The sequence below is a fragment of the Notamacropus eugenii genome, chromosome 1 (genome assembly GCF_028372415.1).
Source record: "Notamacropus eugenii isolate mMacEug1 chromosome 1, mMacEug1.pri_v2, whole genome shotgun sequence".
NCBI classification, from domain to species: Eukaryota; Metazoa; Chordata; class Mammalia; order Diprotodontia; family Macropodidae; genus Notamacropus; species Notamacropus eugenii.
Window position 1 is genome coordinate 310,479,931 of NC_092872.1, and position 18,482 is coordinate 310,498,412.

General features: G+C 36.6%; 1 protein-coding gene across 1 annotated transcript in view; it reads left to right on the forward strand.

The window, feature by feature from the left end:
* Positions 1-18,482, forward strand: part of DCAF5 (DDB1 and CUL4 associated factor 5) — a 133,242-nt gene that overhangs the window by 77,642 nt on the left and 37,118 nt on the right. Inside the window, exon 7 of the mRNA XM_072629501.1 lies at positions 6,486-6,699. Within this exon, the coding sequence (XP_072485602.1) occupies positions 6,486-6,699 (214 nt within the window). The remainder of the gene's footprint in view (positions 1-6,485; positions 6,700-18,482) is intronic.

An 18,482-nucleotide genomic window follows, 5' to 3' on the forward strand; every position in this document is an offset into this window, starting at 1 on the left:
GTAGTCAAGTAGGATTCTCCTTCCTTCGTTCTCTTCATTATTTATCTTCCTTTCTATTCTAGACTTTTATTCTTTGATTCATGACCCTTATACTTATTTAATCCTTTATTCTCTGTATCTATCATAGAATTAAAACTTTTAAGGTTATTTTGAGTTCTTCTTGAACAGTTTCTGTTATTGTCTTATAGACCTTACCCCCTGGTTTCCTTTTTTTACTATTGTGTCTTTGTTTGAAATAACCATCTTACCAAGAATTCCACCTGGCCATGAGTGAATTTAGAAAAAAAAATTTTATTTCAGGTCATTATGTGACTTGGCCTTAGCCCTTGTGAAGAATAATCAGGCACAAGCACATTTTAAGTTAGTTGTAAAAGTCCTTTTATGATTCATCCAGATTCGAATTTCCTGCCTTGAATCCCATTGGCCAGCATTCTAGGGTTCGCTAAATCCTGCCCCCAATGACATCTTCTCATTTCCACATTTCAATTTCCACCTCCCATCTTATCTTCATTTTTCTTAATACTTAAATAAAGGAAAGGCCAAAAATGCTTCTAGTCTTCTCCCTGTTTGTCTGTATCATATAGCATGAAAAAGGTTTTTCCTCAATTGCTGAGTCTGAAGATTTAAATCCAGGATATTAATGATGAATGGGACTTTCTAAGACCCTCTCTGGGTTAATGGACCTCCTCCTCATCCTTTGTGAATGAGACCTGACCTGGCAGTTCTTTTGATATATCGGAGAAGTCCTTTTCAGAACAAAGAAAAGTAGTAGGTACACCAGTTTTTAGGGGGCCAACATCCCCTACTGCCCTCTACAAGCAGCTTTGTCTCTAACATTAGCTACTAGCATGAATTATATTTTCTGTGGAAACAACAGTTTTATTGTTAGAAATAATGATTCTTGCAGGTGATAGGGTGGATATTGCCCCATGACAGGATTCTTTTCCTGTGTCCCCCATTGTGTATTTCATTATTGACCTTTGGCCGCTTCCCCCCCCCCCCCCCCCCATTTCCTTCAAAATCTGTTCCCTGGTTCATGTTCCTCTGGGTCTCAATTTATCCCAGAATTCTAATTTCCCTTCACCTGAAGTAGGCTAATTGATCTTCTAAGCACCAAATCCTGCAGGTAAAATTTATTGTAAAGTCCCCATGTCCCTTTATAGGATAACTCTTCTAACATAGGAGGAGCATTCATCAGCAGTACTACCTCCCACCACTGAAATAAGTTTTTTTTCCTCATTCCCTTTTTTATTTTTATTTGTTTTACCTCCTCATGCATTCTCCTGTAGACTGACTTCTGCCTGAATGCCAACCTGAGTTACTTTCTCTTCACTGTTAACCTTTGACTTCATTAGGGTACATCCTGTATCTTCTATCTTCTTCTCCCCCACCTCCTTTTTATATACCTTCTTATTTTGTATTTTAGTCCCACCAAAAAAAACCAAAACAAAACATTTATTGACCTCTGGGTTAGGAGTTTTGAGGTTTAGTCCATGCATGATATTTCAGGACTGTTTCACCTCTTTCATTACTATCACTTCTGTTTGACTTCTGTTTTCATGCTTGTCTCATGTGTACATTTAGAAAGAAGTCTTTTAATGATCTTTCTGTTATTTTGTTAGTATTTTTATCATCCTTGGTTGTTGTGTTTAGCCTTCTTATATTTCTGTTGTCTAGGGTATTTGAGATGTAAGTAATCTCTTTAAGTGTGATTTTCTTTCTACAAATGTTTTGAATGTCTATCTTTTTTCATTTATGATTAGGCTCAGATTTTCAGGGTGTATCAAGTTGGGCTGTATCCTGAGCTCCATTGTGCTTTGGAACATATTATTCTGTTTCCTCCTGTATTTTCTAATGAGTTCAGAGCAGTCTTGTGTTATTTTAATTTCTTTTCCTTTATATTTGTTGGTGTCTTGTTACATGCAGAATTTATTATTTCTCAGTGTTTTTTTTAACATGCTAATGATTTGTTTGTATTTATTTTTTACCCTGCAACTGTGCTGAAGTTGTTTTAATTAGTTTTTTAGTTGACTCTAGGATTCTCGAACCAAGCCATTATATCATCATCTGCAGAAGAAAAGTGATAGTTTTTTTTATTTATGCTTGTTCCTTCAATTTCTTTTTCGTTTTATTGTTATAAGTAACATTTCTTGTACAATGGCGATAACAGACATCCTTTCTTCATTGAAACCTGATCTTATTAGAAAGATTTTTAGCTAATCCCCATTGCAGATAATGCTTGCTCTTGGTTTTAAATACATTGCTTATCATTTTTTGGAAAACTCTGTTTATTACTATGTTTTCTAATGTTCTTAACAGGAATAGGTGTTATAATTTGTCAAAAGCCTTTTTTGCATCTATCTCAATGGAATAGTTAAATTTAACCACTGTGTATCTTGGAATGTGCAGTCTCAATTTTTTTCTGAATACATATGGATACTTTTGATTGGCAATTGGCTTTCTTCTGTGTTCAGAAGTTCCGAGCAATTTTGTATTATTTTTTGCATTATAGTGGTCAGGTTTTTTGACTTATTAGGTTCTGGGAGACCTGTAATTCTTAAGTTATTACTGTGCATTCTTTCTTTGAGATCAATATATTTTGCTTGTATGAATATGCTTTTAGTTTTATTTACTTTATTTAGTTTTATTGCTTTTTTCTTCTCTTTTTCCAATTTGTCCTTCACTTCTGTGTGTTTGCATTTCCATCTGATATGATTCCCATGTCATCTGATGATATTCTCTCTTTTGTTTCTTGGTCACTGTCAATTCAAGTGTTATTATTCTGCCAGTTATTTCTGCTACTCTGGCCATGAATTCTGCTCTCATGTTTTTATTTATTTTTAACCATTCAGGAATAGTATGCTGTGTGGTCCCATACTTTCTTCAGAATCCACATGGTCCTCTGCTCCATCAGGCATTGAATCATTTTCCTTTGTTTTATAGTATTTATTCATAAATTCCTGAACTCTTTTACTAAATCTGGAGGCCATATTTCTTTCTGTTGTTAATGTGTTCTGTACTGATTTGTCTGCTCCTGCTTAAGGTCTCTGAGTATTCTTCCTCCCAAGATCACTGGTAATTTTAATCTTTTTTTTTCTTATTGTAGCCAAACTGCTCAATTTCTGACTCCCTCCCCCCTGATGATGCTTTCTCTAGGATTTGGATCCTAAACCACAGTTTAGTAGTATAGGTTTTTAACCCAGGTGACTTCTCAAGGAAAAGAACAGACCCTATCTTTCTTTCAAACTTACTAGAGCGCCGCCCAACCCGACACTCATGTTCCTCCGTGGTACAGAATACTGCTTTACTGCTATTGGCGGCCTGAACAAATTTATGCATTTTGGAGTTTGGATCTCCAAAGCACTGGAGGGTGAGAGGGCCAGGGTAAAGTATTAAATTCTATTGTAAAGACTATTGGTTGGCATATGCAGTCTTGTTGCTGGGAGCTTGAATGGGTGGTGAATGTTGATTGAGTGCTCCATAGGAGTTAGAAGATATTGGTTTTATTTGCTGATAGTTCATTATGTTTTTACTTTGTTTGAATTCTTGGGGCCCTAGACCATAGAGACAGCTGAAAATGCTTTATTCCTCACATAAAACGATCATTTTGGAGAGATTTGAGAGGTCATGAGGATTAGAGAAAATATCTAGACCTCGATATTGTTTATCACACGTTCTAGAAGTTTTCCACTGGAGAGGAAGGGTGGGAACACTATTTGATATGATCAAGTTTACACTTTTGAACAGAGGGTGGGGTATGGGTGGGAAGAGATTGAAGTCCAGTCGATTAATTAAAAACGCAATTTTAGTCCTGGTGAGTGGTGATGGCAGCTTGCACCAGGACAGATGGCTGTGTGAGTGGAAAGGAAGCATGTATATGCAAAAGATATTGTGAAGGTAGAAATGTCAAGAAAACAATAGCTTTGATTTGGGGGGTGAGTGTGAGTTGAGACCAAGGTTTGAGCCTAGGTTACTGGGAAGGATGGTTGTAATAGGGAAGTTGAGAAGAAGTAGGATGTGGCGGGGAAATAGAACAAGTTCTCTTTGGGGATGTTTGGATGAAGAGCATGCAAGGTACCTGCATGGAAATGACTTAACCTTTTTTGTTGATGCAAAAGTTCTTTTGTGTCTCATTTTGGAAACTAAACTGCTCACATTTCATATGAAAAACTGGGTTTCTTTATTTGTGGATTTTAGAAGATTTCATTAAATGGAAGTTTTTTCTGTTACTTTTCACCATCATTTGTTCACCTAATGAAAGGGAGGCATTAACAGTTCTTCCTAAATTGATTTATTTCTTTACACAAAAGTACTTTTTCTGCTGTGTGATGGTATCAAGTATTTATTTTTCTTACTCTTTATATGCTGAAAAAAGATGAACTCTGTCGTCCTTTTGAAATACAATAAACCGTGATTAATCCAGCTACCACACATACAGAAAGGTCAAATAATCTAAGAGGGTGTTGGTATAGAATTATACAACAGTAATTCATTTTCATAATGATGATGCTGATCACTGTTAAGACCTTGAAGACCCCTTCAGAAATCACTAAAACAATGTTTTAATGTCAATTGTATTTTTAAAATTTTAAATCCTACAAAAATTAGTAATCCATATGTGGTACAGATGATTATTCTTATTCAATTGGAGTTATAATATATTAGCAGTCATAAATTTAGAATAACTGGAAATTTATAGAGGCAAATTATTCTTTTCCAATCTATGAATAAATAAGCTCCTTGCATGAGAATATAAAGACATGCCCTATAACATAGTATTTTTAGGTTTATTATGTTAATATGTTAAGATATTAGTGCTAGAAGAGATCTTAAAGGTCACCTGTTCCAGCCCCCTTGCAAGCCAGGGCCTTTACCCCTAAATTATTACTCTCCCTTGCCTACTACTCCACCTTACGATGGTGCTCTGATCTTCAGTTCCATATCACTAATGGCCTATTATACATTTTAAACTAAACATCCTGAAGACATCTCAAAATCAGCATGTCCGAAACTGATCTCATTGTCCTTGTCCTAAACCCTTCTCTCTCCCAAACTTCTATATTTCTGCCAAAGGCTAACTACATCATTCTGATCTTCCAGGCTCATAATGTTAGCATTATCCTTAACTCTTCCCTCTCCCTTACCCCATATATCCAGCAAAATTTTGACATTTCTACCTCTATATTTCTCTCAGTTCTGACCCTTTCTGTTTACCCACTTACACAGCCATAACCTTAGTTCAACCCCTTTCAACCTCTCACATGCATTATGGTAGCAATTTCCTAATTGATTTCTCTACCCCAAATCTCTCCCCACTCCAGTCCATCTTCCTCATTCCTGCCAAAATTATTTTACTTAAGCACTGATCTGACCATGTCACTCCTCTACTCAAAAAACTCCAGTAGCTTCCTGTTGCCTCTAGGATCAAATATAATTTTTGTTTGGTTCTTAAAGTCTTTGAAAACCTTGTTTCCTCTATTCTATAAATACTTAATATATATTTTTACTATCTTTCTGATTGGAATATAAAAGTGCCTGATTGATTGATTATCCTGGATTTGATTTGATTTTTTGGTCCAGGCCTATGGTGTCATCAGTGTGGAGAATTCTCAGTATGAAAATTACTTCCACTGATGAAGATTGGCAACTCATCTGTAACTTCTAGTTCCCTGGAAGCACCAAGAGGTTTAAATGTCTGACTATCTCACAGCTAGTATAAGTAAGAGGAAGACTTTGAATTTGGGTTTTCCACCTCTAAGGCTAGGTATCTATGCCATACTTCTTTCTCTACTTTTCTTCCATAATAAAGATACTGTTTTCATTTGATCAAGTAATGTGTATTGTTTTTAATAATAGTTATCAAAATTCTAATGAGAGGAGGGCAAATATATCCTATTATTAACCAATTATATTGGACGTTGATTATCCCAGTGTCTTTATAAGCATATTCTTTTAATTAGCTTTTTTTTCCCACTGATTTATCAGTGAACCAGCTCACAAGAAGATGCCTCTTCTCCTTGGATACTAGATGCCCTTTTCTTGTTACTCATCTCCCAAATATGAAATGGGGGTTAAGAAGCAAGGCATAGAGCAGTCAGACAGGAGTATAAATTCAGAGACCATGGGGGTCACCTGGTCCAATTCCATTAGTTGTAGAGGAGTAAAGTAATTTGCCCAGGGTCATACAGGTATCGAGTGTCACAGCTGAGATTTGAAACCAGGTTTTCAGATTCTAAATCCAGCACTCATTGTGCAATACCACAGTGCCCGCCCAGATTTTCCTAAGGCCATGCAGGAGATATTTTTGACTTCACCACAGCTTCTCCTAGCCCAACCTATAGAAATAACATTTTTATTGAATTTCCTCTTAAGGCTTTCACAGAAAATTCTTAGACATTTGCTGCATAGAAATGATCACAGGCTCTTCTTTAAAGTCCTCATCAACAATGTCTGACTCTTCTCCTGTTTTATTTTCTGTGTTTCAGCTCCCTCTTACGCTATGGTGGTAACCTGTCCCTCCAGAGTGCCATGAGTGTCCGGTTTAATAGCAATGGGACCCAGCTGCTAGCCCTCCGGCGCCGCCTGCCTCCCGTTCTGTATGATATCCATTCCCGCCTACCGGTATTCCAGTTTGACAACCAAGGTTATTTCAACTCATGCACCATGAAAAGCTGCTGTTTTGCAGGAGATCGTGACCAGGTAAAGAAAATACTTTCTGCATCCTCAGTCCTAATTCTTTCATGTTCCCCTGTTTATGCGTTGTTCCTTGGCCCTTTTAGCATTCTGTTTGATCCTGGTTAGGCCACTTTTCAAGGAAAAGGAAAAAGTGCTCCAGGGATGATAGGTCCTACCATTGAACCTTTTTACCCTACATTATTGTGGATTAATGAGTAAAGTACATGATTCTGAGAAGATGAAGTTCCAGGTGAATGAGAGAAATCTATAAAAAAATTTAACTTATGAATGAGAATTTTCTTAATCAGGCAGAAAATGCAATGATAAAGCACCCCAAGTGCAATCTAAGAAGTATGTAACACAAGTTCGTGGTACCTTTTCTTTCTCCTGGTGACGTAAACTGTGAGCACTTTTGACTGAGAGTGAACTACAAACTAATTCTTCTCTTTTCTTGCCAAGAGGGGAATGGAGAACCCCAACCCGTGAGCTTTTACATTCACATTGTTATGGGGAATTTCAACACATTAGCTCTGAACCGCCAGTTTGGTTAAAAAATGTATGGGGATCCTTGCATATCTTCTTGCCCTTTACGACTGCAAATCATGAAACACACTATAATCTCCACAAAGAAATAAAACTGCAGGTAACGCAAGCAGTGAAAAGACATAGGTGTACATAGATTGCAGCTTGTCACTAACAATGACATACATTCAAGAATTAGTCTAAAACTTTAGATCTAGGAAATGTTTGATTACAAAAATGGGTTTTACTCATCATGTATATCATGTAACCATATGGATAGTCTGAATGCTGCCCTGTTACAGAATGTTAAGACTTAGAAGATTTCCAACAAGTTACATAGGTCCTTTGTAAAGGAATTATGGGAGAACATGGGCAAAAATGAGAGTAAAGAAGATCTGGTGGATGGATTGTGATATGTACTACTGAATATTCCCATTGAAGATGCACTGAAGTATATTTTATTGCCAGTCCTTTTATTGGCCTCTTACACTTTACAAATTAATAATCTGTTACCTAAAAATAAAATGAATGTGAAGAAACTGGAATTAGGACACAAAGTATAATATAGGCAAAGCCTAGTGAACCCACTTTAATTCAGTCTCCATTTGAAAGAGCTTTTTTTTAAGATCATTTGAGCTCATCTGACTAATCAAACATGAGAAAAGTGACTTGCCCAATGTCACAAAACTAGGTAGTGGCAGAATGAGGATCAGAAATCAGGTCTTCTGACTGCCCATTCCAGTATTTTTTCTAGACCACCAGGATACCTTCCTTTTTCCTCTTTCTTACTATATTCTTCCTATCATGTTAAGCGAGTAAGAGAGGATATGACTTGCTACGGAATCGTTTTCTCTTTGAGATTCTCTCATGAGGCATTACAAATAGTGATATTTCATCTAGAGTACACTCTCCTAATATTGCTTGCAAGGACACAGTCTCAGGATTGTTCTTTTAAGAAATCATTAGTTATTTCAGTTTAATAACATCTACCTTCAAATCATATAAAGTAAGCAAACTATTGGTATCATTCTGGCTCTGTTAGCTAGTGACACTGAGCTCCAACGGCACGTCAAGTAGATACAAAAGAATATATTTATCTATAAAAGTATACATGTTTGTTTGTGTCAGGTCATTCTCTCTGTCTTTACTACAATAAAGTATTCCTAAATATTAACATTTTTTGTCTATTATAACTTTTTAAATTACATTTTTATTGATGTCTTTCATTCTTTACATTTTTAATTACCTACATTTTCCATGGTGTTCTTTTTCCTACTCCCTCCTAGAGAATCATCCTTTATAATAAAGAATTTTTAAAAGAGGAAGAAAAAATCAGCAAAACTAACTGCAATTTTTTTTTTTTAGAAATTTTTATCATGTATCATACCTACAGTCTTCTACCTCTTCAAAGAAGTTGGGGAATTGGGGAAAAAGTTGTCTTCTTATAAGTCTTCTTTAGGGCCAGCCTTGGTCATCATTATTTTACATTTTTCAGTTTTGATTCGGTGGTGGTTGTTATATTGTTGTAGTCATTGTGTATATCGTTTTCCTGGTTCTGCTCACTTCAACTTGCATCAGTTCACCTTTCCCGGTATTCATCCTCTTCTTCATTTCTTACAGTATGGTAATATTTCTATTTATTCTGGATATCTCTGTTCTAAACTCCTGTAGGTCATCATCCAAACCCCTTTCCCCATCCCCCCACTCTATTTCTTATTTCCATCCCCCTTAAACTCTCCCACCCCAAAATTCTAAGCAAACACCATCTACCCCTTCCATTATGCCATCTGGAATGCCTCTTCCATAGGCAACAAGCTTCTCTTGATCCTGAATCTTTTCCTTTCCCAGTCCTTCCATCTTCTAGCTATTATTGAAACCTAGACACAGCCTCTCTAGCCATTCTTTCCAGTACTGGCTGCACCTTCACTCATTTCCCTGGGCTCATTGGTCAAGGCAGGGGAGTTGCAATACTCCTTGCTCTCCATTGTCATTTCCAGGTTCTTCCCCTGCCTCCATCACTCCTTAATCTTTTCATATCTACTACTCACTCAAAATCCTGGTAGTTATTATCTAAAGATCTCCAAGTCACTTTCCTTCCTCCCTCATTGAATTTGGGATGTGGCTCATATTTTTTTCCTAACTTCTGCCTTCATACTTGGGATGCCAGCATGCATAGTGACTCTTCCTTAAAACATCACAACCACTCAATTCATCAACCTACTCATTTCCCATGACTTATTCCTATACCCCACCTGTGCCACACATAGAGTTGGTCATTCCCCTTGATCTTGCTATAATCTATTGGTTTCCACTTCTTCTTCTGCCTTCCCTTACCAAAGCCAAGTTTTTGTCCACACTGTGACCTTCAAATCCTTTGTCTCCTCAGTGTTCTCACAAGCCATCATTCCTGCACTAGCCACTCTTTTCTGTGTCTTGACTTCTTGGTGTACCAATTGAACTCGATATTGGCCTCTTGTATCCCTAACCTCTCCAGCTCCCTTATTATATCTCTGATTGCCTCCTACCAAGTCTTAGTCTTGGATCACCCTCACCATCCCCCATCTTTGCATTGAGCAAAGGTGAAGAAAATAATGCAACCCTTCTGAATGGGTCTACTGCAAATTTGTATTATACAACCTCACTGCTGATAGGCAATCCTACTATCACTATTCTACTCTCCACAGTGGAACTTCCAAACCCTTTCATCCCTCCTCAAACCTTCTGTGGCTCCCTTACCTCCACCCTCTCAACTGAGAATCTTGCTTCATATTTTACAAAAAAAAAAAATTGAGACCATTCACCAGAAGCCACCTTTTCTCCTCTCTTCCTTATCTCCTGTCAGTCCATATGCTATCTACCACTGTATTCTCCTCACTCCTCTCTCATGTGAAAAGGAAGTCTTACTCTCAAGCAATCCCATTTCATCTCATCTCCAACAGGTTGCCCCCTTTCTCATCCCCATTCTTTCATTTATTTTCAATCTTTCTCTCTTGGCTGCTTCTTTACTGCCTGTAAACATGCCCATGACTCCCTCCCATCTTGAAAACCCCCCTACTTTATCCTTCCATCCCCACTAACTATCTTCCTATACTTCTTCTGATCTTAGTAGCCAAACTCCCTGAAAAAGTCATCTTCAGTAAGTGCTTCCACTTTCTCTTTCCTTAATCCTTTACAATCCAGTTTGCAGCCTTGTCATTCCACTGAAATTGTTCTTTCCAAAGTTACCAATGATTCCTTAATTGCCAAATCCAGTGGCCTTTTCTCAATTCTCATTCTCCTTAACCTCTCTGCAGCCTTTGACACTGTTGATTCCCCCCTCCTCCGTGATAATTTCTTCTCTTGGGGTAGCCAAGATGGCAGAGTAAATAGTAACTTCTGTCACCCTCCCTTCTGGACCTTGATACTCTGTTCTCTCCAGGTTTTCAGGACATCATTCTCTCCTGGCTTTCCTACATCTCTGACCAATCCTTCTCTATCTCCTTTTCTGAATTCTCCTCCATATCATGCCCTCTAAACCATAACTAGCCCTCAGGGTTCTGTTCTGAGCTCTCTTCTCTTCTTCTAAACTACTTCACTTCACCAGCTTCCATGGATTTTATTACCATTGCTAAACTGATGATTCTCTGATCTACCTATTTTGCCCTAACCTTCCTGCTGACCTCCATTTTCATATTTCAAACTGCCTTTCAGACACTCACATTGGATGTCCAGTAGACATTGAACTCATTATGTCCAAAACAGAACTCATTATCTTTGCCCCTAAACCCTCCCCCCTGCTAACTTCCCTGTTATTTTAAGGGCATCACAATCCTTTCAGTCTCTTTCAGACTTTTGTTTTTAGCTTAGTTTAATTAATTTTGTTTATGCGGAAGCTTTTTAATTTCTTGTGAACAAAATGTTCTATTTTGTCTTTTGTAAATCACCTATCACTTGCTTTTTTATGAATTTGTCCCCTACCCAGAGCTGCAAAAAATATATGACCTTCTCTTCTAATTTCTTCATGGTATTATCTTTAATATTGGGATTATGCATTCATTTTTATTTATTGTGTTATATGATGTAAGATGTGGGTCTAAGCCTAATTTCTACCATGCCCAGCAATTCTTACCATACATGGAGTACTTTGCTACAAAAAAAAGTTGTGTTTTGAAGTTTATTAAACATGAAATCAATGAGTTCAGTTATTTCTCTTCCTTGTATAGTTTGTTCCTCTGATCTGCTTTTCTATTTTTAACCAAGGCTAATAAATAATACAGATAGTTACTGCTTATAATATGGTTTGAAATCTGGAAGTACTATCCCCACCCCACCCCCCACCATGAGTTGATCCTCACAGCAATCTTGAGAGGTAAGTGCTATTATTATCCCCATTTTATAGTTGAGGAAGCTGAGGAAGACAGAGGTTAAATGCCCTGCCCTAAGTCATACAGCTAAGCAAGTGTCTGAGGCTAGATTTGAACTCACATCTTTCTGATTCCGAGCCCAGAGTTGAATCTGTTATGCTACCAGCTGTATCACTACTACCTTTTAAACTAGCTGCCTGATATTCTAGATCTTTTGCACCTCCAAATGAATTTTATTATTATTTCATCTAGCTCTGTAAAGCATCTCTTTGGTAGTTTGATTGGTATAGTACTAAATCTGAAAATTAACTTTGATAATTTTTTGTTTTTGTTATAATGACTCTGCCCAGCCATAAGCACTGAAAATTCCTCCAGTTTTTTAAGTTCTTTTTTTTTTTAAGTAAAGAAAGAATTATTTAATTGTATCTGTGTAGGTATTGAGTATGCATTCATAGAAATAAAGAAAAAAATAAATTCAAATTAGCCAAATGACTGACAAATTATAATGGAGGTTATGAATGGGGGAAAAGAGCCTGTTGAGGACAATGTATTGACTTAAAAGAAGGAACTAAAAAAAAAATCTTTAAAATATAATACTGCAGAAACAAATACACAAAAACGTTAACCTATCTCATAATTTCACATATGAATGGATTAAACAGTTCAATACAATAAAAGATAACAGCAGAATGGATAAGAAATTAATACTTCACGGTGTGTTACTTACAAGAAACACATCTAAAAAACAAGGAGATACACAAAATCAAAACGAAAAGCTGTAGCAAAATTTACTATGCATCAGATGAATCCAGAAAATCAGGAGTTGCAATCATTCTATTAAAGCAAAAACTATCATTGCAAAGAAATAAGGAAATTGCCTTATGCTTAAAGGAACCATAGGTATTAAACAATCAGTATTAAACACACATACCAAATGACATAAAATCTATACATATGTATAAAAAGGAAAAAAATAACTGAATTGCAAAAAGGCAGTAACACATTAATTGTAACAGCGTTTATTGTTCCTGTCCTAGACCTGTACATATTTACTAAAAAAAAATAAACAAAATGGAAAATAGAATAGATTAAATGATTTATGATGTTTTCTGATTGGGGCCACTAAAGATATAAATTTTTCATTACTACATGACATTTTTTAAAAGATAGAATAAGTATTATGTCACAGAAATTGGAAGAAACTAAAATAGAAGACTAGCCATCCTTTACAGTCATAGCACAATTTTAGAAATTGTCAAATAATAAATAAATTTCTCAGATTTAACTGTGGATAAAAATGACACACAATTGTAAAAACAACAATGTGAAAGACAATGAAAATGAAAAGACAGCATACCAGAGTTCTGGGATACAGCTAAAACAGTCATCAAAGGAAAAATTATATTCTTAAAAGCATATTTACTATTTTGTTAAACATTTTTTTATTTGTTAAGAGTTAACGAACTGGATATGCAGTTTCAAAAATTAGAAAGCAAAGAGCAGATCTTGAAAACTAGAGAAATTGATAAATTATAAATTAAAAAGAGTACAAATACTGATTTTTAAAAATCTAATTTAAAAATAGGAAAAGCTGATACTTCAAAAAGACTAACAATGTCCTTTTTTTTATTAGTTGGCTAATGGTTTATTAAGAGAGACGAATATAAAATGAGTAAGATAAAAGATTAACAAAATAAAATCAGAGCAGAGAAGCAGCAAAAAAAATTCTTAAAACCTACTGTAAAAGGAACCACAATCAAAGTCCTTTTTAAAGAGACAATTATAACTCTAATATTTATACTGGAGAAGCAATGAAAGAGAATTATTGACCAAGATCATTAATGATTATTGATTCAAAATTTTGAATGAAATCCTGGCAAAAAATGACAGAAATTTCTCCCAAAAAAGATTCACTGTTATCAAATTAGATGTACACCAGGAATGCAAGGATTGTTTTAAGAAAACATTTACAATTATTAATATATTAAAAATAAAAACATAGTTAAATCAATAAATGTGGAATAAGCCTTTGATAAAGTATAACTTTTATTTATACTATTTTTAAAAAGCCTTCCAAATATAGTGATAGAAGATACAATACAACATATTTTTTAACATGATAGAAAATATCTGAAACAAAAAGCAAGCATTAAATTCAGTGGGATACGCTAGACACTTTCCCAGTTTTACAGAAATAAAAGTTATTCTTTCCCTGCTTCTATCTGATATAATTATTATTACTAATTATTAATATTATTGCTACTTTGGTAGCAAAAAGATGAGAAGGAAATTAAAGATATAAAGATAGCCAAAGAAGAGATAAAACTATCCTTGTTTACTTAGAAAATTCTATGGAATCAGGAAACTAGTTGAAACAATAGATAGCTTCCTCTACTTAACTGCCAGGGTAATTTTTATAAAAGCATAGCTCTGACCTTTCACCCCTGACCTCCAGGACCAAATAAAAAATCTTGTTTAGTATTTCAAGCATAATCTAGCACCCTCCTACCTTTCCATTTTTCTTACCCCTTATGGCCTTCTACCCATTCTGTGATCCAGCTACATTGGTCTTCTTATAGTTTTCTGAACATGATACTCCATCTCCCCTATCTGTTCTTTTGCACTGGCGATCCCTCATGCTTGGAATTTTCTGCCTGCTCTCCTTCACCTTTTAGTTTCCTTGCTTCCTTCAAAACACAGCTCAAATCCCACTTTCTGTAGAAGACCTTTCCCTGTTCCTCCAGATACTAGTTCCTTCCTCTTTCAAATGACCTTCTGTGTGTTTTGTACATACCTTGTGCTCACTTAGTTATTTACATGTTATTTATCCCAGTAGGATAGGTATATGATCCTTGAGGGGAGGGGAACTGTTGTTGTCTTTGTATCATGAGCATTTAGCACACTGCCTGGCACCTAGTAAACGCTTAATAAATGCTTGTTGACTGACTAAAGTTGCAGGCTACAAAATACAAAAATCGGTTGCCTTTCTACTTAGCAGTAACACAGTCTTGTTCAGTCATGTCCAACTTTCTGTGTCCCCATTTTTGGGGTTTTCTTAACAAAGATATTGGAGCTGTTTGCCATTTCCTTCTCCAGATCATTTTACAGATGAGGAACTGAGGCAAATAGGGTAATGACTTGCCCAGGGTCATACAGCTAGTAAATATCTGAGGCCAAATTTGAACTCATGAAAGTGAGTCTTCCTGATTCCAAGCCCAGGGCTCTATCCTAGCTCTACCTAGCTGCCTAGAAGGCAGTAATAGAAAGGAAAGTTTATTGTGAATTAATATCCCTTGACTTCTGGGCAAGGGGTTATTATATTTAGGGGTTTGTTCTTTCCTCTGAAACACGTCTGTCATTTTTAATGTCCTCCTGAATCACAACACGGTATTATCTTTCCCTAAATTTTGGAGGTTTAATTTGTGTTGCCTTTAATAGCCCTTCTCCCAGGATAAATGACTGCAATTTATCTTAAGCACTGGAAAAGAATGTCTTTTTCTTCAGGTTTTTCTAGTAATCACTTTGTCTATAAAGGAGAGGGTTGATCTCTTCCTATTTTAGTATTCTCAGCCCCTGTTTACCCTAGTGGTGAGAGAAACTAGCAGATGTGCTTCTCTGCTTCTGTAAAATATTCCATAAACAGGTATGAAAGGAAATTTGATATTTGATGAAAAGAAATTCACAGCTCAATTATTCTGATATCTCATTTTACTTTGACCCTATCTCATGTAATGACCTAATGGTCCCCACATACTCTTGAAAGTAATCAGATTTGACAATGTCACTTCCCAACTCCGTCAACTGCAATGACTTCCTATTGTCTGTAGAACAAAATATAAATAATTGCTTTTTCACAACCTGTCCACATCTTATCTTTCCAATCTCATTGTACATTTTCCCCTTTCTCATATCTTGTCTCTGTTCCTTTATACTGGTTATATCCCAATCGTGAAAATCTCTCCTCACCTTCTTATTCGGTCCTTGTATGGCTTGAAGACAAGCCTGAAGCACCACCTTCCACAGGAAGCCTTGCTTCATCTGCTAATCACTGCCTTTATTTATTTATCCTGCTGATACTTCTAAGTGCATGCTTCCTTCCCCACCCCCACACCCAGTAAAGATAAACTCCTTCAGTAAAAGAATTGTCTAGGTTTTTTTTGTAGTTGCATTCCAAGCACTGAGCACAGTGCCTAGAATATGCTAGGTGCTTAATAGATACTAGTTGATTGAAGCTTCCTGTGTAAAAGATTGATCTTTGGAGTTCCTCAGACCTGTTTGAAATGCACACAATGCTCTTTCTTCTAAACCTAGTCAGTATTTGGGTACCAGGGATTCATGGTGGCCACATCTTCTGGATTTAACATACTCACTAAAGGGTTAACTTGTATCCTGTGAGTCAAATAAAAATGACCTTGAAAATATGGCACAGCCTCAGACATTACATCACCATCCAACCTTTTTCTGTTGATATTATATGAGTACAGCCAGGGCCTCAGGAATTCACCACCCACTGCTCTTAAGGCTGTTGAAGCTTCCTAATAAAATTGCTTTTCATCTGTTTATTACCTTAACATGTAACATGGTACTGGTTAGGAATTAGCTCAATTTGTGGGCCTGGCACTTCCAATTCTACACCCTTCCCCCACTTCCATCCCTTTTGCCATACACATGCACCATTAGAACTAAAGGCAAATTTGTTGACAGAACCAGCTTCGGATTATGGACTGTCATTGATTTGCATCTGTGTAGGCTGTTGTTACTTTTCCAAGCTTTTTCGCATTTACTATCTCATTTGATTCTTATAGCAGTCCTCTGATATGGAGTAAGATAACTATTTTCCCTTTTTGACAGCTGAAGAAAGCAAAACATAAAATAGATATGTGTGCTTAAGACTACAGAATATAGTCTTCACCAGTATTTCCAAGCCATTGCTCCAGATATACTGTTATATGTATTTTAGAAAAACTTTTGGTCTCTCTGATGAGTGTTGAATACCACAAGTGAGTGATATTTTTCAGATATGTGAGATTCTTTTCAATGCATTATGTATTTTAGGGTGTTGGTTTTTGAAAGGAGAAAAAGAAATACCTGTTGTCACATATCAGTTCATTGCCCTCAGAATACTAATAGCTGGAGTATGAAATGTTTATAGTGTGTTGTATGAGGGAGTTTTGGGATGGATCAGATTTATACTTATAAATAGTTTGGAAATAAGTAGTTTAGAATATACTTTTTTCTGAAAGCAAGTGAAATTGACCAGCCAGTTAAATAGCATAGGCAAAGTGTTCATTTTGAATGCAGGCCTCATAATGTATCCAGTCACACAATTAATAATTATCAGAAGCTGAATTTTAACTTGGGCTTTCCTGACTCCAGGCCCAGTGTTCTATATACTGGTCTTACTGTCTTAATTAGCAGAAATCTGAAGCCTTACCTCTGCCAGTTTCTGTAACCACCACTGCTTTCCACTCTACCTCCTCCTTCTCATTTCCACAGTGCCATTTTTTACAAGACCCATTGGACTTGTACACCTTCTCCACTCTTCTCTGAGATTCAACTTTCTGAAAACTCTGCCTGCTGCATCATGATCTCAAACCTTTAGTTCCTCCTGATGAAAGGAGGGGGCTTCCCCATTGAATACACATTACTAGCACTAGTAATTGAAAGAGGCAAAAATACCTTCCTTTTTCTGCAATTTTAGAGGCATGCTGAGAGAGTTGTAAATCCCTCACTTCCCTCAGATTCTGAATAGTTTTGCCAAGTACACATTCACCTTGAAGGCCTTCTTGTCACTAGCAGATGTTAGGATATGAGAATGTTCTTGGGCCTTTCCTCCCATATGCCTCCTGCCACCAAAGATGACTGTTTACCTACCCATTGTGGAACTTTCTTTTATTGGCAGTAGAATTTTTTTCTTCTTCATACCCTCAGAGATCATGGAGCCACAGTGTGGCAGTGATGGGTGGTGCTGCTTTCAGCTCTTTCCTCCCTTTTAAAAGAGGCAGAGCTGAATTCTGCCCAGGCCTCCACTGTCTCTGCACTGTTCTCCTTTCTTTCTCCAGTAGAGGAAGTAGAGAGAGGAGGCTAAATCAATCATATCCTGTTACAGTTAGCTCACTTTTAGCCTGGGATATTATAATGGCCCTCAGGTCCATATGGCTTTTTCTCTGTTATTTTATAAGTTTATATCACAACACAACATAGTACTATAGCTCAGAGTCCCTACTTAGGAAGATTGCTAACATTTTGACAGTTTTATTTCTCTACCCTAATTAAATACTTCATACTTCCAGCTCTTTTGTACTTCTTTATATTTGGGGCAGAATCATGATACAGGAAACACTTAGGCAAAAGAAATGAACAGAGTGTATGATAGTGCCAGTTACTGGACACAAGGAGGAAAAATTGATCAAAGAGTAGAACTTTCCTTCAGTCCTTAAAGAAGTGAGTACCACTAGTAGCTTTGGTCCTACTACTCTGTTGCAGATGCCTGCAGAGCCCTGATAGTCCCACTCAGCTGCTCCTATTCTCCTTTCACCTGTTGCTCCTGGTCACTGATTCTTTCAGGCGTAATTTAAGTTCTGGGAAGAGCTTGGTACCCTTCACAATCCACAGACTGTAGACATTTCTTTTTAAACTTCCCAGATGTGACTCAAATCTCACTTCCAGATCAAAGTTCTTCACACTCCAAATTGTTCTCAGAGTTTTGAGGGAACACTTGTGCATCTGAACTACAAACTTCAGAAGTCCAGGGAAGCCTCAGATACCTGTTACAATAAGGTCATAGATTAAGAGCTGGAAGGGACCTTGAGAGTCATCTAACTGATTTGGATTAATAAATGAAAGAATTCCAGGAGCCTGATTAAGCCAAGGTGGTATTTAGGTTGAAGGAGCCTTAACATGGTTAAGGTACATAACAGTAGTACTCTGTGTGTGTGAGTC